Genomic DNA, 27,199 nt, shown 5'->3' on the forward strand with positions numbered 1-27,199 from the left:
TGAATGTTGTATGGCTTTTTATCTTCGGCGCTGTGGCAACAGATGTATCATTAATACAAGATACTGTATGGAAATAGTGAGATGCATCCAGCCACAAACAAATGGCGAATGCAACCATTCTTTAAGGCAAACCATGTGCCAGACACTGATGTAATTTACTTTGAAGCATCTTCAGGTCAATCTCAAGCAGGGTGCTCAGGGATGCTACCAGAAAAAAAAATCATTAGCCATGATTTCATGTTGATTATTAGCTGTCACAAAATATAGTAGTTCTAGGTTTTCAATTCCCTATATAGTTAATTTTTAATTTGGGTATCTCTGATAATTTTCCTGTATCCAAATCCATGGGTCACGGATAGAGTCGGCCAGGAAAATGACCAAAATGGCTTGATGTCGGATCAATCACGACCAGCCAAAATAGTAACACAACAATGACAAGGGGGTCATTCAATGGCTACTCGATAAACATGTCACAAGCGAGGGTTAGTTTTAGCGTGTCTGCACGTATAGCTGTTGTTAGAAGGGAGAGAGGGTTTGGCAGAATATATGTTTGATATTGCTTGAGCCTCGTGGGCTATATATATAGGAGTACATGATCAACTTGGAGTACAAGACAAGATGGAAGAATTCTTAGTCCATCCTATGTTTCCTAATTAATCACGATACTCAACATCCCCTCGCAGTCACAACGGTAGAGAGGTAGACGGCGAGACTGGAGAAGAATCCGAAGGTAGCCGACGGACATCCCCCCCTGCACATTCGTAACGGCCGATGCATCGCGGAAGTCGTGGCTGGAGTGGAAACCGACGAGGTTGCTCAAACAAGCACTACTAGGGAAAACCCTAGCAGTAGCGCGTGTTTAAAGCCTATCAGTAGCGCGGGGTGCAGCGCTACTAGTAAGGCGCTACAGCTAAAGGTTAGCAGTAGCGTAGGTTGGACCACGCTACTGCTATATCGACTTAGTAGCAGCGCTTTGTACTATGAGCGCTACTGGTAATTAGTAGTAGCGCTTCTCCTAGCACGCGCTAATACTATTATTCCATATTTTTTTTTATTTCATGTTGTATTCATACATCTTTATACAAGTTTTCATACCGCAGCAATTTAGAGAATGATTTTACATCATAATGAGTTATTACATCACTGGGAGAAAGAACCGTGGACTAGTTTCAAGAGGATGGACATCCACTACTTGAAACTAATCCGCGGTTCTTTTACCCAATGATATAATATATCATCTTCATCATCATCATATCATGAACAACTTATCATCATAATACATCATTGTCATATAACACCTCCTCATGATCATCGTTTTCATCAATGAGACATCACATACAAGTTGGTCACTAGACATAATCACAACTACTCATCATCATCAACTCTCATAAACATATTGTACCTCATAGGACCTACTACATTCTCTTAGGACCTACTATATTATCTTAGGTAAATTAGCATAAAACAAGATAGCCCCTGACTCTCCATTATGGAGAATGGAGATTATCCTGTCTCCAATTCTTTCCTTTCGCACAATGTTGCTTCCAAGAACCTCCTTACGACTGTCCATACATTTTTCCATTCTTTGATTATCATGTGTTCACCAGTTTTAAAAATCCGGTATGGACAGGTGAGATTCGTAGGACGACCTGGCTGTATCTTCAAAACATCAAGGCGACCATTCTGATACATCAAATGAGGCACACAATCCATCAGGATTTTCTGTTGAAAAACATAGTAATAACTTCGTAGTTAGCAATGTAGTTTAGTTTTAGAAGTATGCAAAAGATGCACGGATGTTGTAATAGTAAAAAATCTTACCAGGATATCTCCATGGAAGTTATCGTGGTTCAACACGTGCACTAGTGGCACGTATTGACCATAATTTGGAGGAGTTCGATAAAAGGCATTGTAATTCTCAAGATCAGTACAATATGCGACCAGATGACTTTTCTCCTGATAAGTTAACTCAGAGTCATCGGTGTAGTTGGTTCTGTGTACCATCTTCTGCACATTCTTTGAAGAATGTAAGTAAGCTATCAATGGAAATAAGCTGTCAACTATTTTGAAATAAACAATATAAATTACTTAATAACTATGTTTGAGGAACTCACATAGTGGTATAATTGGAAGCGTATCAACAAGGACCCAAATGTCCAAATTGTCTTGGTCGATGTCAGGATCACCAAGATCCATGGTGACAAACATACCCTCTTGAAAATCATACATCTTGCAAAGTGTTTCCCAACCCAGGCAACCAAAATGGGATACGCTCTCAGAATTGTATAGATTTACCTCAAAATCCATACCATGATGGTCCTTAGGATAATTTTCTTTGTTTCATTCCTCTCGTGATCTTCAAAACCCATCCTATCCAAGACATAGCGTCTTGCATGGCATGGGATAAACTAGTCGAATTGTAAAAGACGAAAATTACACGTTGAAGTAGTAGAAGTCGAGCTTAATTACGAAAAAAACACTTTGCGTCGTAGCTTACCGTATCACAATCGAAGGCCTCCTCGAGCTTAATGCTGAAGCGCCGACCTTCGTCCAGGTGAGGCCTGTAACAGAAGCCCCAGGTGTCGCTGCACCAGGAGCACTCCCCGGGACCTTCTTCGTTCGACGACATTTCCTATGTTCATAATTCAAAGATTAAACTTGTACTATTAAAACTCTCAGCTTGTTCGTTATTCATCACGGGTTGACTATCGGTTTGTCTAGTCTTTTCTTGAAAACTCTCAGCTCACGTGGTGTATATATTCGACCGTCGGTGATGGTAGCTCCTCCTTTCGTTCCCGAGTGCATTACACCAAATTGTCTAGCACATGGGAACGAAGGAGAAGCTACCCCCACGACAACAGTCGCGGTAATTCGTCCTCTCATATATGGTGGAGACTCTCCCTCACTGATTCCTCTCTGTCATTTGCGACCGTCGGTGATGGTCATTACTCCTCCTTCCCCTAGTGCATAGCAAAGGTCTAGCACCCGGAGAAGAAGGAAAAACGACCCCCACGACAACAGTCGGGATTGTTCGGCCTCGACATACTTAAAGTCAACCCGAAATATCGTTTAATTATCTTTCTAGAAAATCCAGGCCACTCGATATTTCATACATATTCTAGCACAAGTTATGCCAAAATTGACGGAAAATTCCGGCATGACCTTTGCTAAAACAGGACATATCGAGCGCCTGAAATTTGCCGGAACGGAAATTAATCAACACTCCGGCAAAACATAGGCCACTCGGAGGTGTAACCTGAACATGACAGGCCACTTGGGCAACCACATATCCTATTTGAGCAAGACAAGATATACATGTTTTTATCTACATCATATCTTATAGGACTCATATTGACATGGAGATTTGGCTGGTCTCACCTCGAGGTCGGAGGGGGTCGGTGACGGGGACGATGGCGGGGATGATGGAGGGGCTCCTTGATTTCTCCAAAAACAAAAACCCTATAAGTTATCACTAATACATCCCGAATAGTATCATACATATAACATCACTAATACAACTAAAACCCTAGCGAACGATGGGTATCGACAACGAGGATGCGGGATATGCATCGTCGACGTCGATGCGGGAATAATTGTTTAAACTAAAAAATTAACAACAAATGTGACATGTTCAACTAGTTCTATTAATTCAACTAGTTCTTACTAAATATAAACTTACTATAAATATAAATAAACTAGTTCTTTCTAAAAATAAACTAGTTCAAGTAGTTATATTAATTTTCTTACTAAAAATACATTAGTTCTATTAATTCAACTAGTTCTTACTAAAACTAAACTAGTTCAACTAGTTTATTAATTTACTTACTAATTATTTTAAACACTTACTAAAAACAGTAAAAAAAACTACATTATACAATAGTAAAAAACTACAGTGAAAAACAGAAAGAAAAAAAGATGGAGGGAGGAGGGGAAGGGAGGAGAAAGGATAGAGGAGGAGGGGGAGGAGGCCGGTGGGATCGGAGGAGGGAGGGGGCGGGGGGAGGAGGGGAGGGGTCGGCCGGAGGAGGAGGAGGGAGGGGGCGGGGGGTGGAGGGGGAGGGGGCGGCCAGAGGAGGAGGAGGAGGGGGCGGCCGGAGGAGGAGGAGGGAGAGGGGCGGTGGGAGGAGGGCGGCCGGAGGAGGAGGGGAAGGAGGGAGGGGAGGAGGGAGTACCTCGGCGAGGAGCAGCGCGGCGGCGGTGGACGACGTACGGGTTCGGCGCGGGCGAGAGCGAGTGAGAGGGAGTGAGTTTGAGAGGGTGAACCGCTCCAGGATAAGGTAAGTAAGTAGTAGCGCGTTTCAGAGAAACGCGGTACTGCTACGGGCCGTAGCAGTAGCGCTGGTTAGTGGTACGCCTACTGCTAAGTGGGGCTAGCCATCTGCGCCCAGTACAAATATAGCAGCAGCGCGGTTTTGCAGAAGGCGCTACTACTAAAGTAGTAGCAGCAGCGCGGTCTATTTAAAAACGCTACTACTAAGTAGCAGTAGCGCCCTGTTTTGTCCAGCGCTACTGCTAAGATGCTGTGTATAAGGTTTTCCCTAGTAGTGAAGGCGGCTGCACTTTGTGCCGATGTCGATGTACCCGAGAGCATAGGGTGGTGTAGCCGTGATCGAGTTAGCCGTGCGAAGAACGTCGCGGTCGGTGTCCAACAAATTGCTGTGGCTCCGTGAAAGAAGAGCAGCGGTGGCGGCCTGAGGAGGCGGCGGCGGCTAGGGAAGGAGCGCGGCGTCGGTGCTCGAAGTAGGCGAGGAAGAACCCGACAGTATGACGAAGAACGGCGCAGACGGCGACACATATCACGTCGAAGTCCACGCGCGGGGACGACGGAGTGGACCGCGCGCCGCGACGCTATGGCCCGAAGGGGCGACGCAGCGGCAGCGCGTGGGTCAGGGCGACGACGGGGAAGACCTTAGGGTGGTTGCAGGGACCGCGAGCCACGCACGCTACAGCCCGACGGGGCGACGCAGCGGAAGCGCGAGGGTCGGTGCAGCCTCGGAGATGGCCTGGAGCGGACAACCTTGGGGCGGCTGTTGACGGCGGGCCGCGGCACTACGGCCCAAAGGGGCGACGCAGCGGTAGCGCGCAGGTTGGTGCAACCATGGGGATGACTTTGAGGCGGCGGTGGGGACCACATACCGAGGCACTACGGCCCGAAGGGGCGACAGATTGGCGGCGTGGATCGGTGCAGCCACGAGGAGAACCACAGGGTCTCGGCGCTGTGGCCCGATGGGGCGACGCAGCGGCATCCCGTTGCTCGATCGATGGAGGGGCGCACTGAACTCGGGGACAGGGCGGTGACGCCCGGCGCAGAGCGACGGGCGGGCAGATGCACGGATGGCGGCCGTGACGGGCTGCCGCGTCGCGCGAGGCCGCCGGTTTGTGGAGCATGCTGGGCAGTTGCGCTGGTGTCAGAGTAGAGACGCGCGGGTGTCGACGGTGGCGGCGGGCGATGCAAACCCATCTTAGATTGGAAAACCAAAAAGTAAACGCCGGTCAAAGCGACCGACGGGAGAGAGAAAACCCGAAACAAGAGATCGGGAAAAAGACTCTCTAGGGCAGCCGGTCAACACTGTCGGCGGACGACCCCAGGTACGGGAGGCTCGTCCCCCGTCGGCAGTCATGGAGGCCGACCGCCCCAGGGGCGGCGCGCGGGCGAAAGCTGCGGGCGGCGGCTAGGGTTGGATCAGTTAGGCTGATACCATGTTAGAAGGGAGAGAGGGTTTGATGGAATATATGTTTGATATTGCTTGAGCCTCGTGGGCTATATATATAGGAGTACATGATCAACTTAAGCTGAAAGAATTCCTAGTCTATCGTATGTTTTCTAATTAATCATGATACTCAACAGCTGTGTGAAAACATTTTGAATACTTTGCGTGGTTCACACGCTCAGTGTTTCATATACGTGTGATGGGTGGCACGCGTACTCCATTGATCTTTTAGCCCCACCCATGTTTAACAGCTGCTCACTCTAATATCTCACCGGCCAGCCTCTTCAGCGACGTCCCCACTATCATGTACTCCTCCATTAATCTTTGGGGCCCACAGGTCGTTTCATGTCCAACTCCCCACAGCGAGCATAACTAATAATGGAGTGAGCTAGTGGTCATATCTCATTGTCATATCATCTGCAGTCAATTAACTGAATATATGATGTTGTGTTTGTAATCATTTCCTTCTAAAAAAACGAATGGTGAGCTCATACATAGCATTGGCAGACTGGACCCCTTTAAAAAAAGAAAAGTAAAAAGAATGACATTGGCCTCCTTGCCTTGCATCAACTGTGTAGTGAAAATGGTTGTGTGCACCACAATGATGTAGAGGTCAACGGTCTTAACCTTCCTTTTGAGAAAACAACTATAGTGAAAATAATTGTGTGCTTCACAACTATAGTTTTGAACACAACTTCCTTTTGAACACAACGGTCTTAACCTTCCTTCACAATGATGTACAGTTGTTTTTTTAGAGGGAAACTAGTTAGGACATAGGACGCATCATTTTTCTTCTTTGCCATTAAGGTGAGTTCAAGTGATGAGGTTGACTCGGTGTAGGAAATGTTGTACATGTTGAGAGCAAATATAATGAGGTGACTCCTCACCACCATCGATCGCCATAAGCCCAGGAGCTCTATACTCCAACCATTACAACAGCTATAGCTCGCAATACCATTTGTGGGCAGCATCGCCGGGTAGAGGAAGAAGAGAAGCGGAGCAGCAGCAACATTGATCAGAGGAAGCTGCAGCACAGAGCCAACAAGGAAAAGCGAAGTCTTCCATAGCAACGTACGGGTACCTCGGTAGTAGCAAGAGCAGTAGCGGCGAGCTTGCTCTTAAATAAAATCTCACTTATTAGTGAAGTGTTCACTTGGTAGTCGTTTCATAATATAAGTCCCCTGTGTTCTCTCTCACATGGACAGGATTTAGATCTCACCATCCCTCTATGGAAGCCTTCCTTGTCAGCTTAAGAAATCATCCGTCGTCCTAGTCTGGAAGAAATCATTTCAAGCTTGGGCCTCCGCCTTGGCAGGTAATCACAAAAAATTCCTTGACCCAGAACTTCTTCAGATGTAATTTGTCCTGGCTGCCTACGCTCTGTCACCTTAGGGAGGTGGTTTTTGTGTTTTTTTTTCTGAACGAAACTGCAACTTCCTCTGATTTGAGAACTCATATATGCTGTCAAGCAAACAACTTTTCCTATGGAAAAAACATAAGGGTCACAAATAATGCCCTTGCTCTTGTTTCAAGGGTACCGTGCCATAACTGCAAATGGAATGCCGATCTATTATCACACCAAGGGACCTGGAGTGCATGCTATGTGATGAAACGGCAGAGCCCAAGCCGCTGCCACTGTCACTTCTGAAAGAAATCACAAATGATTTCTCTCCTCAGAAGCAAATTGGCTATGGTGGGTTTGCGGAGGTTTATGAGGTACAGTAACTCTGACTCTGAGCTGCCCTGTGATTTGATCAAACTTTATCTGGAAACTGAAGTTGTTGCTGACAAGACAAGGCATCTTCTCCATGTAGGGTATTCTAGAGAATAGGTCCGTGGCGGTGAAAAGGATGTCAAATACGCATGAGTATGAGAAGGAGTACGTTCGAGAAGTTGAATGCCTCATGAAGGTGAAGCACAAAAATGTAGTGCGGTTTCTGGGATATTGTGCTGACACACAAGGCAGTATGTTAAAGTACAAAGGAAAATTGGTCATGGCCGATGTACGACAAAGGTTGCTTTGCTTCGAGTTTGTTCCCAAAGGAAGTCTTCGTGAGTATATCACGGGTAGGATCATGTGGCGCAAAGTTTCTTTTATCCTTTATATTCATCGTTAAATTTCATACGGTTCAGTATCCCACATATTTATTCTCACTATGTCATATGCTATCTTCTTTTAGATAAGCACCACATACCATCGATAGATTTGAATATTATAGACTTGAAGTATGTCAAATAATACTCGGCTTACTTTATCCTCTCCTTCGTAGATACATCTTGCGGACTTCAGTGGAGAGACCGCTATCAAATTATATTGGGAATTTGTCAGGGGTTACATTATCTTCATCAAAATAATATTGTCCACTTAGATCTAAAGCCAGAGAATATATTGATGGATAATAATTTGGTACCAAAAATTACCGATTTCAGTCTATCAAGGTGCTTTCGTCCAATGCAAAGCCAGACTTTTACTGTAAACATATGCGGAACATTGTAAGTTTGCTAAGCCTCTTGAAAGTTCCACATTTTTGTTCCGTTACTCAACGCACGCGTGTCTATTATGCAGGAGATATTCTGCACCAGAATGTGGTAACGGTGAAATCACACACCAGCTTGATATCTATAGTCTTGGTATAATAATCATGGAGGTACTCACAGGAGAGAACTGGTATCAGTATGATGTTGACATGGTAAGCAGGATTTAGGTTCTCTTTTAAATATAAAGGATGTACTTCAAAACCAATACACTACTTTCTTCTCTTTTTAGATGCAACATAATTTCACTCGCTTTCATTTTTACTAATAAATCTGCCATGGAACATATAGCTTAACTGAAAGACTTCGATTTTATACAACATGAAAAATATATGAAACTTGGATTTCAACATCTAGTAGATGGAGGTCACCTTCATGTGTAGTTTTAAAAACCGAGGCGGTGACTAAACCATTGAGCCTCTACATTCAGGTTTTCACCGATTAGGCTGCCGGTTCACCGGTCCATTTTATGGTTTTATCATAAAACATTTATAATTGGTATGTAGTATATGCTAATTTTGTACTGAAAATGGCTAAAGCCTTGTTTCCTCATAATAGACATCAAAATGACCCTGACATAGTGGTTATTGGCATGGGTACAGCTGGTCACCCAATTGCAGGGTTTGAATCCCACTTTTCCAAATATATTTTTCGGGATTCATCTGGTTCAACCTGCCAAGTTTATTGTCCGATTCTGCAGAAAACTGCCCGGTTCACCTCGTTTCACCCATCTGATGGTGGAAACGGTCCGTGAAGCTTAAATGAACATATGGGGCCCCTGGTTTCTTCTCTTTTCCAATCAAACCGATGGGCCGATCCAGTTTTACACTATGCCTACAACTCAACCACACTTTGTGAAGGGGTGATTCAACCTTTTTTCAAGAAGGACAAAAGACATGTTGAACTACATCTGAAGTATTATCACGTTGAACCAAACCAAATCACGATTTTAGCTGTAAAATTAGTGCAGTTTGGAGTATTCAGAAAATATAGTTCAACATGTGAATAAAATGTCGGGAAACGTCGCATGGAAAATAAGAAATTTGTATGCACACTCAAGATCTATCCATGGAGATGCATAGCTACGATAGGAGGAGAGCATCTTCATACCCTTGAAGATCGCTAAGCGCAAGCGTTTATCAACGCGGTTGATGTAGTCGTACCCCTTAACGATCCGTCCCGATCAAGTACCGAATCTACAGCACCTCCGTGTTCAGCACACGTTCAGCTCGATGACGTCCTCGCCTTCTCGATCCAGCAAGAGAGGCAAAGTAGTAGATGAGTTTCGGCAGCACGACGGCGTGGAGACGGTGTTGGTGAAGAACAATCTCCACAGGGCTTCGCCAAGCACAACATAAACTATGACGGAGGATAAACTAGAGGGGACGGGGTTGCCAGCACACGGCTTGGTGATTCTTGATGTGTTCCAGGTGCTAGCCCTGCCCCTCTATTTATATGTTGAGCCCTGGGGTCGTAACTTGGAGAAAGATCCTCCTCAAAGTCGGTTTTTCCCGCAAGGAAGAGTCCTTCTCGGACTTCCAGGACCCGACGCCACAGTCCTTGGCATCTAGCCCAGACGCCATGGGCCTCGGCGTCTGGCCCAGGGCCAGATGCCAGGGTCTCCAGCGTTTGGCCCCCTGGCCTCCGCAAAACTCCTTTTGTACCGACCTAAAGCCCCATGTGCCTTACCCCTTGGCCTAACCATATCATCCTATATATCAATCTTTACCTCCGGACCATTCCGGAGCTCCTCGTCATGTCCGTGATCTCATCCAGGATTCCGAACAACATTCGGTCACCAACATACATAACTCATATAACACTATTTTTCAACGGACGTTCAGCATGTGGACCCTACGGGTTTGAGAACTATGTAGACATGACCGAGACACCTCTCAGGTCAATAACCAATAGCGGAACCTGGATGCTCATCTTGGCTCCTACATATTCTACGAAGATCTTTATCAGTCGAACCTTATGACAACATACGTAATTCCCTTTGTCCATCCGTATGTTACTTGCCCGAGATTCGATCGTCGGTATCTCCATCCCTAGCTCAATTTCGTTACCGGCAAGTCTTTTTACTCGTTCCGTAATACATCATCTCATAACTAACTCATTTGTCATTTGCTTGCAAGGCTTCTTATGATGTGTATTACCGAGAGGGCCCATAGACACCTCTCCGATACTCGGAGTGATAAATCTTAATCTTGATCTATGCAAACTCAACAAACACCTTCGGAGATATTTGTAGAGCATCTTTATGATCACCCAGTTACATTGTGACGCTTGATAGCACACAAGGTATTCCTCCGGTATTCAGGAGTTACATAATTTCATAGTCGAAGGAATATGTAATTGACATGAAGAAAGCAATAGCATGGACTGAACGGTCAATATGCTACACTAACGGATGGGTCTTGTCCATCATATCATTCTCCTAATGATGTGATCCCGTTATCAAATGACAACACATGTCTATGGTTAGATAACCTTAACCATCTTTGATCAACGAGCTAGTCTAGTAAAGGCTCACTAGGGACACGGTTTTTGTTTATATATCCACACATGTATTTTCGTTTCCAATCAATACAATTCTAGCATGAATAATAAACCTTTATCATGAATAAGGAAATACAATTAACAACTTTATTATTGCCTCTAGGGCATATTTCCTTCAGTCTCTCACTTTCACTAGAGTTAATAATCAAGTTCTCATTGCCATGTGATTACCACCCACAGTGCACATCGCCATGTGACTAACACCCAAAGAGTTTACTAGAGTCAATAATCTAGTTCACATCCCCATGTGATTAACACCCAAAGAGTACTAAGGTGTGATCATATTTTTCTTGTGAGAGAAATTTAGTCAACGGGTCTATCACATTCAGATCTGTATGTATTTTGCAAATTTCTATGTTTACAAGGCTATGCATGGAGCTACTCAAGATAATTGCTCTCACTTTCAATATGTATCCAGATTGAGACTCAGAGTCATTTGAACCGGCGTCAAAGCTTGCATCGACGTAACCCTTTACAACGAACTCTATATCACCTCCATAACCGAGAAATATCTCCTTAGTTCTCTTAGGTAACCAAGGATAATTTTGACCGCTGTCCAGTGATCTACTCCTGGATCACTATTGTAATCGCTTGCCAAACTCATGGCAAGTTACACAACAGGTTTGCTACACAGCATGACATACTTTATTGAACCTATGGCTAAGGCATAGGGAATGAATTTCATTCTCTCTCTATCTTTTGCCGTGGTCGGGTTTCGAGTCTTACTTCACACCTTGTAACATAGGTAAGAACCCTTTCTTTGACTGATTCATTTTGAACTTTTTCAAAACTTTGTCAAGGTATGTGCTTTGTGAAAGTCCTATCAAGCGTCTCGATCTATCCCTATAGATCTTGATGCCCAATACATAAACACCTTCACCGCGGTCTTTCATTGAAAAGAATCCTTTTATGCTATCCAGAAATTCTATATCATTTTCAATCAACAATATGCCATTCACATATAATATCAAAAATGCTCCAGAGCTCCCACTCACTTTCTTGTAAATGCAGGCTTCACTTTAAGTCTGTATAAAACCATATTCTTTGATCACCTCATCAAAGCGTATATTCCAACTCCGAGATGCTTGCACGAGTCCATAGATGGATCGCTAGAGCTTGCACACTTTGTCGGCACCTTTAGGATCGACAAAACCTTCTGATTGCATCATATACAACTCTTCCTTAAGAAACCTGTTAAGGAATGTTGTTTTTGACATCCATCTGCCAGATTTCATAATCATAAAATGCGGCAATTGCTAACATGATTCGGACAGACTTAAGCATCGCTACGGGTGAGAAAGTCTCATTGTAGTCACCCCCTTGAACTTAACGAAAACCTTTTGCAACAAGTCGAGCTTTGTAGATAGTAACATTACCATCAGCGTTGGTCTTCTTCTTGAAGATCCATTTATTCTCTATGGCTTGCCGATCATTGAGAAAATCCACCAAAGTCCACGCTTTGTTATCATACATGGATCCTATCTCCGATTTCATGGCCTTAAGCCATTTTATCGAAATCTGGGTTCATCATAGCTTCTTTACAGTTCGTAGGTCCGACATGGTCTAATAACAAAACTTCCAGGACAGGATTACCATTCCACCCTGGTGCGGATCGCGCTTTGGTCGACCTACTAGGTTCAGTAGTAACTTGATCTGAAGTTTCATGATCATCATCATTTTCTTCCTCTCTAGTTGGTGTAGGCATCACGTGAACGGCTTTCTGTGATGTGCTACTTTCCAATTCGAGAGAAGGTACAACTACCTCATCATGTTCTACTTTCCTCTCACTCACTTCTTTCGGAAGAAACTCCTTCTCTAGAAAAGACTCATTCTCAGCAACAAAGATCTTATCTTCGGATCTGTGGTAGAAGGTATACCCAATAGTTTCTTTTGGGTATCCTATGAAGACGCACTTCTTTGCTTTGGGTTCGAGCTTATTAGGCTGAAGCCTTTTTGACATAAGCGTCGCATCCCCAAATTTTAAGAAACAATAGCTTAGGTTTCTTGCCAACCCATAGTTCATACAGTGTCGTCCCAACGAATTTAAACGGTGCCTTATTTAACTTGAATGCGGCTGTCTCTAATGCATGATCCCAAAATGATAGTGGTAAATCGGTAAGAGACATCATAGAACGCACCATATCTAATAAAGTATGGTTACGATGTTCGAACACACCATTAAGTTGTGGTGTTCCAAGTGGCATGAGTTGTGAAACAATTCCACATTGTTTTAAATGAAGGTCATACTCGTAACTCAAATATTCGCCTCTGCGATCAGATCATAGAAACTTATTTTCTTGTTACGATGATTCTTCACTTCACTCTGAAATTCTTTGAACTTTTCAAATGTTTCAGACTTGTGTTTCATCATGTAGATATACCCATATCTACTCAAATCATCTGTGAAGGTTAGAAAATAACGATACCCGCCATGTGCTTCAACACTCATCGGACTGCATACATCGGTATGTATTATTTCTAATAAGTCATTAGCTCGCCCCATTGTTCTGGAGAACGGAGTTTAGTTATCTTGCCCATGAGGCATGGTTCGCAAGTATCAAATGATTCATAATCAAGTGATTCCAAAAGTCCATCCGCATGGAGTTTCTTCATGCGCTCCAATATAATCTAAACGGCAGTGCCATAAGTATGTTGCACTATCATTATCAACTTTGCATCTTTTGGCATCAATATCATGAACATGTGTATCACTACGATCGAGATTTCAATAAACCATTTACATTGGGTTTATGACCATAGGAGGTTTTATTTATGTAAACAGAACATCAATTATTCTCTGACTTAAATGAATAAACGTATTGCAATAAACATGATCTAATCATATTCATGCTCAATGCGAACACCAAATAACATTTATTTAGGTTCAACAGTAATCCCGAAGGTAGGGGGAGTGTGCGATGGTGATCATATCAATCTTGGAAACACTTCCAACACACATCGTCACCTCGCCCTTTACTAGTCTCCGTCTATTCTACAACTCCTATTTCAAGTTACAAATATGAGCAACGGAACCAGTATCAAATACCCAGGCGCTACTACGAGTACTACTAAGGAACACATCAATAACATGTATATCAAATATACCTTTGTTCACTTTGTCATCCTTCTTATCCGCCAAGTATTTGTGGCAGTTCCGCTTCTAGTGACCATTCCCATTACAGTAGAAGCATTTGGTTTCAGGCTTAGGTCCAGCTTTGGGCTTCTTCATAGGAGTGGCAACTTGCTTGCCATTTTTCTTGAAGTTCCTTTTCTTTTCCTTGCCCTTTTCTTGAAACTAGTGGTCTTGTTAACCATCAACACTTGATGCTCTTTCTTGGTTTCTACCTCCCCCGATTTCAGCATCGTGAAGAGCTCGAGAATCGTTTTCGTCATCCCTTGCATATTATAATTCATCACGAAGTTCTAGTAGCTTGGTGGTAGTGATTAGAGAACTCTGTCAATCACTATCTTATCTGGAAGATTAACTCCCACTTGATTCAAGCGATTATAGTACCCAGACATTCTGTGCACATGCTCACTGGCCGAACTATTCTCCTTCATCTTGTAGGAAAAGTACTTGTCAGAGGTCCCATACCTCTCGACACGGGCATGAGTCCAAAATACCAATTTCAGCTCTTAGAACATCTCATATGCTCCGTGGCGTTCAAAACATTTTTAAAATCCCGATTCTAAGCCGTAAAGCATGGTGCACTAAACTATTAAGTAGTCATCATATCTAGCTTGACAAACGTTCATAATGTCTGCATCTGCTCCTGCAATAGGTCTGTCACCTAGCGGTGCATCAAGGACATAATTCTTCTGTGCAGCAATGAGGATAATCCTTATATCACGGACCCAGTCCGCATTATTGCTACCATCATCTTTCAACTTACTTTTCTCTCGGAACATATCAAAAATAGGGGAGCTATACTGCGAGCTATTGATCTACAACATAGATATGCAAAAACTATCAAGACTAAGTTCATGACAAATTTAAGTTAAATTAATCAAATTACTAATGAACTTCCACTTAAATTAACATCCACCAAGTTATCCAGGTGATACATGATCCAAATCAACTAACTCATATCCGATCATCTCGTGAGATGGGGTAGTTCTCAATGGTGAACATCTCTATGTTCATCATATCTATATGACTGACGTTCGACCTTTCGGTCTCAAGTGTTCCGAGACCATGTCTGTACATGCTAGGCTCGTCAAGTTTAACACAAGTATTCTGCATGTGCAAAACTGTTTTACACCCATTGTATGTGAACGTAGAGTCTATCACACCCGATCATCACGAGGTGCTCCAAAACGACGAACTTTAGCAACGGTGCATACTCAGGGAGAACACTTTTATTTTGAAATTTAGTGAAGGGATCATCTTATAATGCTACTGTCGTTCTAGGAAAAATAAGATGCATAAAAGATAAACATCACATGCAATCAAAATATGTGACATGATATGGCCATCGTCATCTTGTGCTTCTGATCTTCATCTCCAAAGCATCGTCATGATCTACATCGTCACCAGCTCGAAACCTTGATCTCCATTGTTATGTCGGTGTCGTCTTGCCAACTATCGCATCGGAAACAAAAATGCTACACCCACGTAGACTTACTGTCACATATTAACCTCTCCACCGCCCCCTGAATTCAACTGTGTGGGCCCCCTTCCTTAATTTCCTCCAACAAAATAATGCCACCTGGCCCATTACGTTAATCACGTAGGACTGCCTACGTAGGTGTAGCATTTCTCGCATCGGAACCCCAGCTAAGCCTGCCGCCGGCCATGGATGATAGGAGCAGGGAGCTCCGCCGCCGCCCGCGTCCGTTGTGCTCCCTGACATCGAAGGAATCCCGTGCCACCGCCCACGTCCCTCGCGCTTGCCGGGATCCAAGGAAGCCCAGTTAACCTTGTTGTATATGTCTAGTCTCATGTTTATTTTGTATTGCGTGGTATCGTTGCCATAGACTTGCATTAGTAGTGTGTTAAGTACTTGTGGCTGCATGCATTGCGACATGGCGCAGCGGCTTGATCGACAAGCACAGAGATATAGAAAGTGCGCGTGAGAGGATCGGCAAGCCAGGAGGCGAGTGCATGGGTGCATTACTAGATTAGTTAGCCTTAGTCAATAGCCGAGTGCAAGCATGCAAGTATTCTTGCGAGCGTTTGCTGGTAGTTTTGGCCAGGTCGTGTGGCCGTTGATGAGAGGCCGCACAAGTAGTTATTGATGAGTGAAAATAGGATCAAGCAGATGTGGGCTTCAACGTGTGCGTGCGTGTGTGACTTAGTGTCCGAATGAGACGGCTGGGTTGTGTGTGCGTGTGTGCTACTTAAGGTGTTGTAAGCATGTATCATTGGTCAAGACTCAGGAGAAATACAGAGGACGAAAAGGTTGGGCTGTGAGAGGCAGCCGGCCATCAAATTTCTTGTGTTCTTCTGTCTATTCCGTGAGCTGTGAGAGGCGGCTAGAGGAAGAAGAAGGTGCTGCGGGAGGCAGCGCCGACACTACCCACCGGCGGTTCATGGACGTCGGTGACCCCTGTGATATGGTGCACCGGTTGCTGGGAGACGCAGCTGGGCGTGGTTGCTCATTTGTGGCGAGTGCTACGTGTCGCGGGGTAGACGGGACGCCAGTCGACGGCACGCGACGGGGCTCGCCAGATGCGGTGCTCCAGCGCTAGCGCGTGCATGCTAAGGTTGGTGATCCGCCCACATCACGGTGACCTCAAGCCCGGCAGCGCTCGGCATCCGGCCGCGTGTGCCTCACCAGCAGCAGATGGCGCCTGACCCACAGCGCCATGCCGCGTTTCGACGGCGTCTGGCTGCACCTCGCTTCCTCTGTGCCACACCCCTGGGACACCCTCCATGCACGATGCAGCAGTAGCGGTCAGTGGTAGGCCGGCCCTCACGCCGGAGCATGCGGTCGAACTCCCGAATGCATACAACCTGTTCAATATAATGAGAAAGAGAGGAGAGGGAAGAAGAAAGAGTCAACCTGCACACATGACATTTTTTGCCAAGTCAGATCCAGTGAGTGGGACACACCTGTCGGAAACGTGTTCAAATGACTCTAATCCACCAATCAGTGGTTTATGCAAAATTATTACCCGATGTTTCTTTGCCAAAAAATTGTAAAACCGTTCTTTCCGCAAAGGCGTCCGGTGAGTTCTTGCAATTAACTCTACCTGATGGGATTTGTATACATTAATTTTGTGTTGCAAAAGATGTCTCTTGTTTTCATAATACACTAATTCAATTCGCAGGTAGTACAAAGTTGGAGCGCCATAATGGAGAAACTAGAGAGGGATGTACAACTGGAACAGGTACGAGTATGTGCTGAGATAGCAATGAAGTGCAGGGAGAGCAACCCGGCAAGGAGACCAGATTCACAACATATAATCAGTGCGCTTGATGGAAGAGAAACTATAGATGGATATATTGAAAGTAGCGTGATTACTTCACAGCAGGTAAAATAACTCGCATGGAATCCATGGCATACCTCCCACCAAACTTAATCTTGAAACTTTGTGTGCATACATCTCCATTTGCTCTTTTATCGCTCCAAGCAGCCAGTAGGTGAAGTGAAATAGACTTAATTGGTTATTTGAACAGGTAAAAAATGCTATAACTGAGCGGTACCATGATTCGCCTAATGCACTAGGGAGAGAAAACCTCTAATCCCCTCATGATCGCTAACACTTTGAAAAAAACATTTTTATTAGGCGAAAGAAATAGAAGCACTAGAATAAATTAATGGTGTTAGATTCACCATGATTTTTATTAATAATATAATAAAATATATTTTTTGTACCAACGTATTTATGTGAAAAGATCTATTCACGAACTTATTGAATACATCATTACTGCCTCCAATAACAATTCGGCGGCATCTATAGAACGAGCTAGGGAACCTCAATAGCTAATAATAAAATTAACAATGGCGGCTTCATGACGAACCTATCTATTTTTTATGGCGAGATGTTTGAAATAATATAATGTTAATGTATTTATGTTTCGAGCATTTTTGAGACGCTCCTACTTGCCTCTCTTATGGCAATGTATATAGTTCACCACGTGATTTTTTTTATTGGATATGCACATACATCTGCAACCATTGGATGACGAAGTGATGGACATGATCCATTGACAGCTGACATATTTACAAAAAATCTTGTATTTAATTAAAATCAACCTGCACCTCTGTTTGTGGTGATTTTTCTAAACTACGGTTCACATATAAAACCAAGATTTATCAAGTTCAACTTGTTTCTTTTTTGTGAAATTCAGTTTCATCAAGTGTTGGATATGAAACTTAATGTTGAAACTCATTTAAGTTTTATCAAATTATAGATGAGATAACACCCGGGTTGATTTTCTGAAATGAACTATGGGTGAATATTTATAATAAATAAACGATTGTTTTTATAACAATAACAGCAACCAAGAACCCAAAGAGCTAAAGTGTGTGCAGATTTTCATACCATACAAAGTTATTCCTGCAAATATGCTATATGGCAACTTATGCATGAATCTTGCGGGACACTTTTCCATCCAATGGCCCAAAACCTCTTGCCCTCGGTGCATAGATTTGGCCGGTGCCAATGATATATTATCTACCTCATATGAGGTAAAAATAACTATTTTATTTGGGCCGTCTATTGATCATGGGTATATTTACAACATAAACATTCTATAAGATTGAAATGTTTCATGAAAGTTCTTTTTATACAACATAGATTTTTTTCTTTTCGGTTCAAAATAGTTCATATTTTCATGAAAGTTTGCACCCATGAAATGAGTGCAAATTTGTATCTATGTAAAACTTATTCGTTTTTGGACTCTCGGTTATTCCTGAAGCATGTGCTTTTCAGAACATTTGGTTGGACACATATTTTAAATACTAAAGCCATGCAGGTGCTCAAAATTAAATTATATATCTATGTTCCGTAGACAAATATCACTATACTATTAATCCAAAGTGCTAATTCCATGTTATTATCTGCAGTTTAATCCGGAAATATTCAATGCCACTATGGGTGCTCTCTGGTTGAGGTATCAACAACTTAATCCAGATCTCCAGCGAAGCTTCAAATATTGCAGTATTTTCCCCAAGAGATCCAAGTTAAGAAGGGATGTGTTAGTTCGCTTGTGGATAGCACAAGGGTTTATAAAGACCAGTGCAACAGAGGACATGGAAGATGTAGCTGAGAGTTATTTTCAAGAGTTAGTGTCATGCTCATTTCTGCAACAAGGAGGAGAATGGTATGATACTTGGTTTACAATTCCTGACCTGTTGCATAATTTATTAGACAAGATGAGTGGAACGGACTGCTTCAGAATAGAGAATGCAAGGAGTCAAAGAGGAGAAGGGTGGAAAGGAGACGTTCCCCAAGACGTCTGCCATCTTCTTGTAGAGAATTATGATGGAGCATTGATTACTGAGAAGATCCTTGGATTGAAAAATTTACAGACACTCATAATTTATGTTGTTGAAAGGGGTACTACAGTTGAGGAAAAAGTCATTGACAGTATATGCAAGAGGCTACATAAATTGCGGGTATTGGCTGTTGCTTTCAGCCGGGAACATCTTCCAATCATACAACCCAATAAGTTCCTGGTACCAGAATCCATTAGTCATTTAAAGGACCTATGCTATCTTGCCTTTAGGACATTTGAATGCACCGTGATTTTACCAAGCACACTAACTAATACACTTCACCATATCCAGCTGCTAGACTTTGGCAATCATGGCCATTGCGAAATTTGGGAATTTACCCTTGATAACCTTATCAACCTGCGGTACATAATCTGTGAGAACTTGGAATGTCCTAACATAGGCAGGCTGATCTCACTCCAAACTTTACCAAGCAGCAGGTTCACAATAAGGAACGAAAAAGGTTATGAGATAAAGCAGTTGAGGGACCTAAACAAGCTTCGATCCAGTTTGGAAATTTATGGCCTTGAAAATGTTAAAAGCAAGGAGGAAGCTGTTGAAGCCAATCTAGCTGCCAAGGATCGGCTGAAGCAACTGAAGTTGGAATGGGGTGATGATGGTACAAGGTGCAGTTCAGAAGTTGAAGCAGAGGTACATGAGGGCCTGTGCCCTCCCGTAAGTCTTGAAGAACTTATTATCTCAGGCTATCAAAGCTCGAGAAACCCAGATTGGATGGTGGGTAAACAGAAAGGTGGCCCAAAGAACCTGCAAAAACTTGTGTTGTTTGGATGGAGCCAACCGGGATCTTGTCCTGAACTTGAGGCGTTCGTTCATCTTCGTGTTCTCTGGCTTGGTCACTGCAGGTGGGACACATTACCAGGAAATATTGAGCACCTCACATCCCTCAAGGAACTGGAAATCGAAGGGTGCCTGAATATCCGATCGCTTCCAACACTGCCCCGATCTCTTGAGAAGTTTTGTGTTGCATACTGCAGTGGTGAGTTCACGAAGTCGTGTCAAACAGTCAGACATCCAAATTGGCAGAAGATCAAGCACACCCCCGATCAAAGATTTGAAGACCCAGCATGTAAGACTGCAATCCCGTTTTCTGCATTCTTTTTTTTTTGTATCAGGAAAAATGGGCTGTCTCATGAGGATCTGCTACTAACTTTTGTTATGTTTCGTCATCCATTTGCTATCCTCAGAAGAAAATTCTAGTGAGATTGTCCCGCAAAAAAAGAGAAGAAAGAAGAGAAGGTTGGCTAGGAATCACAGGTCGGTGAATCAGTGAAGGAATGTGGAGCTATAAGGAAAACTTATTGCCAGGCCAGCCAGCCGGATGTGTGAGAGTTGTTCTTTCTTTCCTTGTGCTTTTTTGCTTGTGCACTGCATTTTTCAGAGTGAAACAGACGCCATATACTGTTTAATCTGACTATTTCTGAGTGTGAGAGATTTCAGTAAAACTATTCACTACTATTTCTGATCTGTAATAATGTGGGCAATACCGTTTAATTTGATTGGTGAATGCTATTTAATCAGTGCACTGTGTAATGCATGCCAAGGAGTTGGATAATTCAGTCCTGTCTTGCTTATCTGTCAGCAAAAGCCAAGCTTTTATTTTTGTTTGCTGGCTCCTTGTTACATCTTTCGATTGGTGCTTGTACGTAATTCCCATTTTGAATTCAGCATGATGAAAATATCATTGGCACTACCAGCTGAAACTGGAGCTTCTGCCCGCCGCCGATGGAGATTCAAAACTAAAGCCTGGGTGGGAACTGTCTAACCTTGGTGGAAATGTATCTTCATCGACCGTTTTTCATTTGTTTATCATTTCTTGGCAATGTGAAGAAATCCATCGATAATCCTCACAAAATGGTTAGAACAACTTTCTCCTCAATTTCCCCACCTGAGTTTCCTACTGGAATTAGGCCAAGTTTAGATGTATTTTAGATCAGATTGAGGAGAGGGATTACGACAACATCATCGCAACTTCTTGGTAGCCTGCAATTTGACTGTGATATTTTTGCCTTGTTTTTTTTTTTTTGAAATGGTCACCGGGGGGGAAAGGCTCCCCACCTGAATATATTTCAAAAGGTAGCAGATGTTACAAGGTTCACAGATGGTTCGAGGAGAGGAACTCACGCCACAAGCCGGCGTGGCCTTTTAAGGAGTCAGTCTTGTGAAACCACAACAAGGTTCTTATGTCTATGTTTCCTTTTTGATGAGCAACACAGCACAGAACACTGAAGCTGCCTATGCGGACTCATGGGCCGACGCCTAGTGTTTCAACAACAAATAATATTAAGACACTAGTAGAAAATGGGCCTATTGTCCCGATTCGTAAGGGCCTTTTGTCCCGGTTCCAGAACCGGGACTAAAGGGTCGTTACTACTGCCCTGACCCTTTAGTCCCGGTTCTAACCAGAACCGGGACAGATGGGCCTCCACGTGGCCTGTGCGCTGAGCCTAGGCAGGAGGGCCTTTGGTCCCGATTGGTGGCATCAACCGGGACCAATAGGCCTCCACGCGTCAGCATTTCTGTGGCTGGGGTTTTTGTTTTTGTTTTTGAGGGGGGGGGGGGGTTGGGGGGTTTTGGGGGGTTAATTTAGGTATTTCATATATTGTGTTAGATAGCTAATTAATAGAGAGAAGTGTCCTCTCTTATATCCGTGCTTGGTCGACGCTACGTACGTACTATACATACATATAGAGAGGACTAGACACGCTAGCTAGCTAGTAAGCAAACGAAGGAAACAGAAGATCGTCATGAACATATATGCATACAGAGAGAAGTGATATCGACCACCTCTCCTTCTCCGAGAGATTGGTCGAACAACAAGTTCTCGTATATCTATCGTCCGACACTACCGGCTACATATATACAAATAATTATCTCTTACAAATATAATCTCCTACATTATGGACGCATGGTCCACATAGTATTCTCCGTCTTCAGCGATCACGTGGTCAAGAAAGAATGCCGCCAATTCCTCTTGAATTGCTCGCATGCGATCTGGTGCTAGGAGTTCATTCCGCATCCGAAACATCTAATTTGAAGAAGGGGGTCAATACATATATATATGAATGAATGAAACTCAACACAAATGATGGTAATAAAATAAAATTGTGAATATTGTTATTTACGCACTTCATATTGTTCGTCAGAGTACCCGCCCCGCTCGCAGGTCGTGTGGCGGATGGACTCGCAGACATAGTATCCACAGAAATCATTCCCTTATTCCTGCCACAACCACTTTACAAGAAATAGAGGTCAATCAAACTGATAAGTAAGAATGCCAAATGGTATTGATGAAACTAGCGCTTGAATCACTAGGAGATGCGCGGAACATGCTACTATAGTACTTACTTTCGGGTGTCTAAATTGCAGATCCTTCGGCAGTCCCGAAGCTTTTCTCGTGAATTTTCTCCAAACTCCGCCGGACAAAGAAAACAATTACTTGATATCAGGAAATGAACAACGTTGCTGATGGTGGATAATGATCGATTTAACTTACTTCTGGAGGATTTCAGTCATGCCCGCATACTCCTGGGGATCTTTTCGTCTAGAGTCCAAGACAGTTACTACTCCCTGCTCAAGCCTAATCTCTAGGAGAATATAGTGGAAACTGCGCACGCAGGCATAACTCATCAATTACATTACTATAACCTGGACTAATATATAAGGGAAACCGAATATGCACAAGACAGGTAACACTCACTTGAAGTTGTAAGGAAAGAGTATTATATCTTTGTGTTCATTTCTTTTGAATGATCGTAGCAAGTTGGCCTCGGTTTCTTCGGGCCTTTTGTCAACCTCAGTTGCATCTATAAGATATGTGTTAACGAACCCAATATCGCCGATTTGTCTTTTCTTCAATTCGGCGATCTTCAATCTGCATAATATAGTGAGGATAATTATAAATACATGCAATGAAAGAAATTCCAATATCATCTTCTCCTCCTCAAGCGCTTTGCATCCATCTTGATCTTTTGATCATCGACGACATCCGCAACATGCAACTCCAATATCATCTTCTCCTCCTCAATTTTTTTTATTTTTTCCTTCAACAAATTGTTTTCTTCTTCAACTAAATTTAACCTCTCGACAATAGGGTCGGTTGGAATTTCCGGTTCACATACATCCTAGATATATAAAATCTATGTCACGTTGGTCCGCATAATTTTCATAAACAATAAATGAACCAATAGTTATAAAGATAATATATATACCACATCCGAATCATAGACAAGACGAGGGCCGACGGGGGCGGATACCAAAACCATCGCACTATATAAGATGCAATAATAAAAGTAAGAAAATTATACAAGTATCTATCTAAACATACAAGTAACAATATTTTTCCTTTCAGAAAGAAGATAAGAACAAGAGGCTCACCACGGTGGTGTCGGTGATGAGATCGGTGCGGGTGATCGACGGCGGTGAAGACGGGGGTGAGGCATGACGGACCGCTAAATCTAGACAAATCTCGAGGAAAATGGAGTTTTGAGGTTGAGCTTCGAGAGGAGAAAGCTTAACTACTGTGGCTCGGGCATTTCATCGAACACCTCATGTGCATAGGAGGTGAGCTAGAGCACCACAAACCCCTCCCCTCGCCGGCCAGAGAAAAACAGAGCACTGGAGTGCTCTGCTCGCGGGCGAGGGTATATATAGGCACCTCATTGGTCCCGGTTGGTGGCATGAACCGGGACTAAAGGGGAGCCTTTGGTCCTGATTCAAGCCACCAACCGGGACCAATGGTGGTGGGCCAGGAGCGAGGCCCATTGGTCCCGGTTCGTCCCACCAACCGGGACCAAAAGGTCCAGACGAACCGGGACCAATGGCCCACGTGGCCCGGCCGGCCCCCTGGGCTCACGAACCGGGTCCAATGCCCCCATTGGTCCCGATTCTAGACTGAACCGGGACTAATGGGCTGACCCGGCCTGGACCGTTGCCCCCTTTTCTACTAGTGAGAGAACATAATCCTTTACATAGGAAACAGTACGCTAGACAGACACCAAAAAGTGCAAGAAAAATGCTAGATAAATTGCGACAGTAAATCTCAGCACGCCACTGATGACTTCTTGAGCTGATTTGTGATGACTTCTTGAAAGTATTTGATGGAAGAAAACCCAGAAAATAAATAGCCACTCGTTCATTTCAAGGAGAACTCCTCCTGCCCTTGTACGTTTGAGGGCGAATTATGAAAAAAGAAGACCTCAAAACAATTGCGTTTCCAGGTGAATTACGAAAACACCTCAATTAAAGTTCGCCTATTTGAGGACTTTCTCCCAAAATGCCTCTAAAATTTTGCATTTCAAGCATTGTGTAGAAAAATACCTCTGGAGAACTCCTCCACATCTGTTCTACTTCTACCCTTGCACACACAATTTCCACCCTTCAAGCATTTTAACGAATCTCTCACAAATCCTTTGACCTTCTTTCCAAGCTCCAAAACCTGAAAATTTGCAGATTAGGGCCCTTTTGGGAGGAAATATGCTAGAAATATGACATCTAAAAAAATAGAATTGTGTTGGCCATATTAGAAATACTTCAACAATAGTAAGCCGGAACAACATTTTAATTCAATCTTTCCGTGTAGATTAAACAAAATCATACCAGTTAGGTCAAAGGAAGTAGTGAGGAAACCAGAAAATTTTAGGAAACTTTCAGAAAGCCATAACATGCTCAGGACCTTTTAATCGAAGACTAGTCCATGAGCATACAGGCCCAATTTTGTTGAAACTAGACTATAAATAGTTGGCCAAACCTGCCTGCCCTCTCTCGCATGAGCAAGATCACTGTCATTGGGCTTTGATTTTGTTCTGCTTTGTCCAGCCATGACCTATCCAAGAGGCCTCCTCCTTGTCATCCCCACATATCTAATCTGCTCCATGTTTCTGGCCACCTACACCCTTCGCATTGGTGACGCCGCGCTATCTTTTGTCTACAACTTCTCCACCACGAGTCTCTGGGACCAAGAGCAACTCAAATTCATGGGTGGCTCCTATACCGGCAACGACCGAATTGCTCTAACAGATGATATTGCTAATCTCACCGGACGGGTGGCACACAACCAATCTGTGCGTCTGTCGGATGATCTCACCGAGAAGCGGGCCAGCTTTGAAAGGACCTTCTGCTTCGCCATCGGAGGCAAAAGGAGCAATTCACCGGGCGATGGCCTGGCGTTCTACATCGGCCCTTTCCCGCCGAGCCTGCCGTCAGACTCGCGTGGTGGCTATCTCGGGCTCTTCAACAACCCAGCGAACGACAAATCATCACCGCAAACCATTGGTGTGGAGTTTGACACATGCTGGAACAAATGGGATCCGAAGAAGGTGGACGGCACTAATGCCAATGACCACATCGGCATCGATATCAACAACATCAAGTCGAACTAGACTACAGATTTACCAAATTTGAGTCTCTATGGCAACATGTGGGTAAGCATCACATACGACGGAGACTCCAAAATGATGAAGGTGATCGTTCAAATCCTGGATTTCATTTACGAACTCAATACAACACTTGATCTCAAGGATGATGCCGACCTGCCACAAGAGGTGGCCATCGGATTATCCGCAGCCACCGGACCCCTGTACGAGTCGCACCATCTTCTCTCTTGGTCATTCCACTCAACAGGTACATGCTTTACACATACATGTGTATTGCTCTTAAATTGGTCCAGTTAAATCCTTACGGAAGTAGATACTGGGTCAGGGTTGCAGTCAAAATTTGATGAATTCCGTTAAACAGCATTTTAGTAAAAATCTGATCTTTTTTGTCACTGATTCTTGTTCCTTTTTCAAGTATGTGCCATGAATAGTTAACACTGTACTTTTTTTTCCTCTTCTAATAGATCCATCTCCTCCTAAGAAAAAGCTATGGGTGACATTGGTATCTGTCGCGGCAAGCGTTATATTAGCTGGTTCAGTAGCTGCCCTTCTGATCTGTATTATGCAGATCAGACACAGATCCATGCCAGGGACCGGTGAAATAGTCTTGCCAGGTAATTACATACTATCATCTTAATTAATCTATTATTGAAGACATATTTGGAAGGTGCTATTCAGACCCATTGCCTTGTTTCATGGGGAAAATGAAGTTGCAAGGAAACTCTCCTACTCTGAGCTGGTGGCAGCGACGGATGACTTCCCCTTGGAGAGGAAGATCGGCGCGGGTAGCTTTGGCGAAGTGTACAGAGGAACCTTTCCAGGCCTGCGGGACGTGGCTGTGAAGAAGCTGACGGGGACGCCGGAGGCAAGCTGGAAGGACTACGAAACCGAGATCAAGACCCTGGGACAGCTGAGCCACAGGAACCTTGTGAAGCTCATCGGCTGGTGGAATGAACGTGTCGGCTACTACTGGTGTACGAACTGGTACCGAATGGCAACCTTGACGGCCACCTTCATGGCGATGGGAAGACGCTGTCATGGCTTCAAAGGTACAACATCCTTCTTGGCATTGCATCTGCCATAGATTACCTCCACATCCGGTATGATGCCAACACTAGTGCAGAACCGGGCAATAGCACCAGTTCGTAAGGCCCTTTAGTGCCGGTTTAGGAACCGGCGCTAAAGTTTCGGCACTAAAGGCCCCCCCCCCCCTTAGTATCGGTTCAGCACGAACCGGTGCTAAAGTGAAACCACGTGGCACGAGCCAGCTCCGGGGGCCGGGAGCCCTTTAGTACCGGTTGGTAACACCAACCGGTACTAAAATGTTTGGGGGGTTTTGGTTTTATGATTTCTTTTTCATTTAATTTTGTGTTTTCTATTTTAATTCTTTTTCGTTTGCTGGTATTTTACGGTACTACACATTGTACATGTTATGCATATATATATATATATACTATTTGGAATAGTATTTCACTATTCACAGTAATATTTAATTCAATATGATTACCTTCACATTTTAACTTGATTATGTATTTGTTGCAGGATCTATTCTGGG

General features: G+C 43.7%; 1 protein-coding gene across 1 annotated transcript; it reads left to right on the forward strand.

Annotated features, from left to right (window-relative positions):
- The first annotated feature begins 6,580 nt into the window (after window positions 1-6,580).
- LOC125541456 (uncharacterized) lies at window positions 6,581-20,790 on the forward strand. The gene is made up of 9 exons (XM_048704870.2): window positions 6,581-6,782; window positions 6,917-7,026; window positions 7,245-7,427; window positions 7,526-7,778; window positions 7,982-8,204; window positions 8,278-8,401; window positions 17,082-17,285; window positions 18,824-20,339; window positions 20,458-20,790. Coding segments are annotated over exons 3-9 (2,484 nt in total). The 5' UTR covers window positions 6,581-6,782; window positions 6,917-7,026; window positions 7,245-7,265; the 3' UTR covers window positions 20,460-20,790.
- The last annotated feature ends 6,409 nt before the right edge of the window (window positions 20,791-27,199 follow it).

The sequence above is a fragment of the Triticum urartu genome, chromosome 1A, assembly GCF_056163025.1.
Source record: "Triticum urartu cultivar PI428250 chromosome 1A, HENAU_Tu73, whole genome shotgun sequence".
Classification (NCBI taxonomy): domain Eukaryota; kingdom Viridiplantae; phylum Streptophyta; class Magnoliopsida; order Poales; family Poaceae; genus Triticum; species Triticum urartu.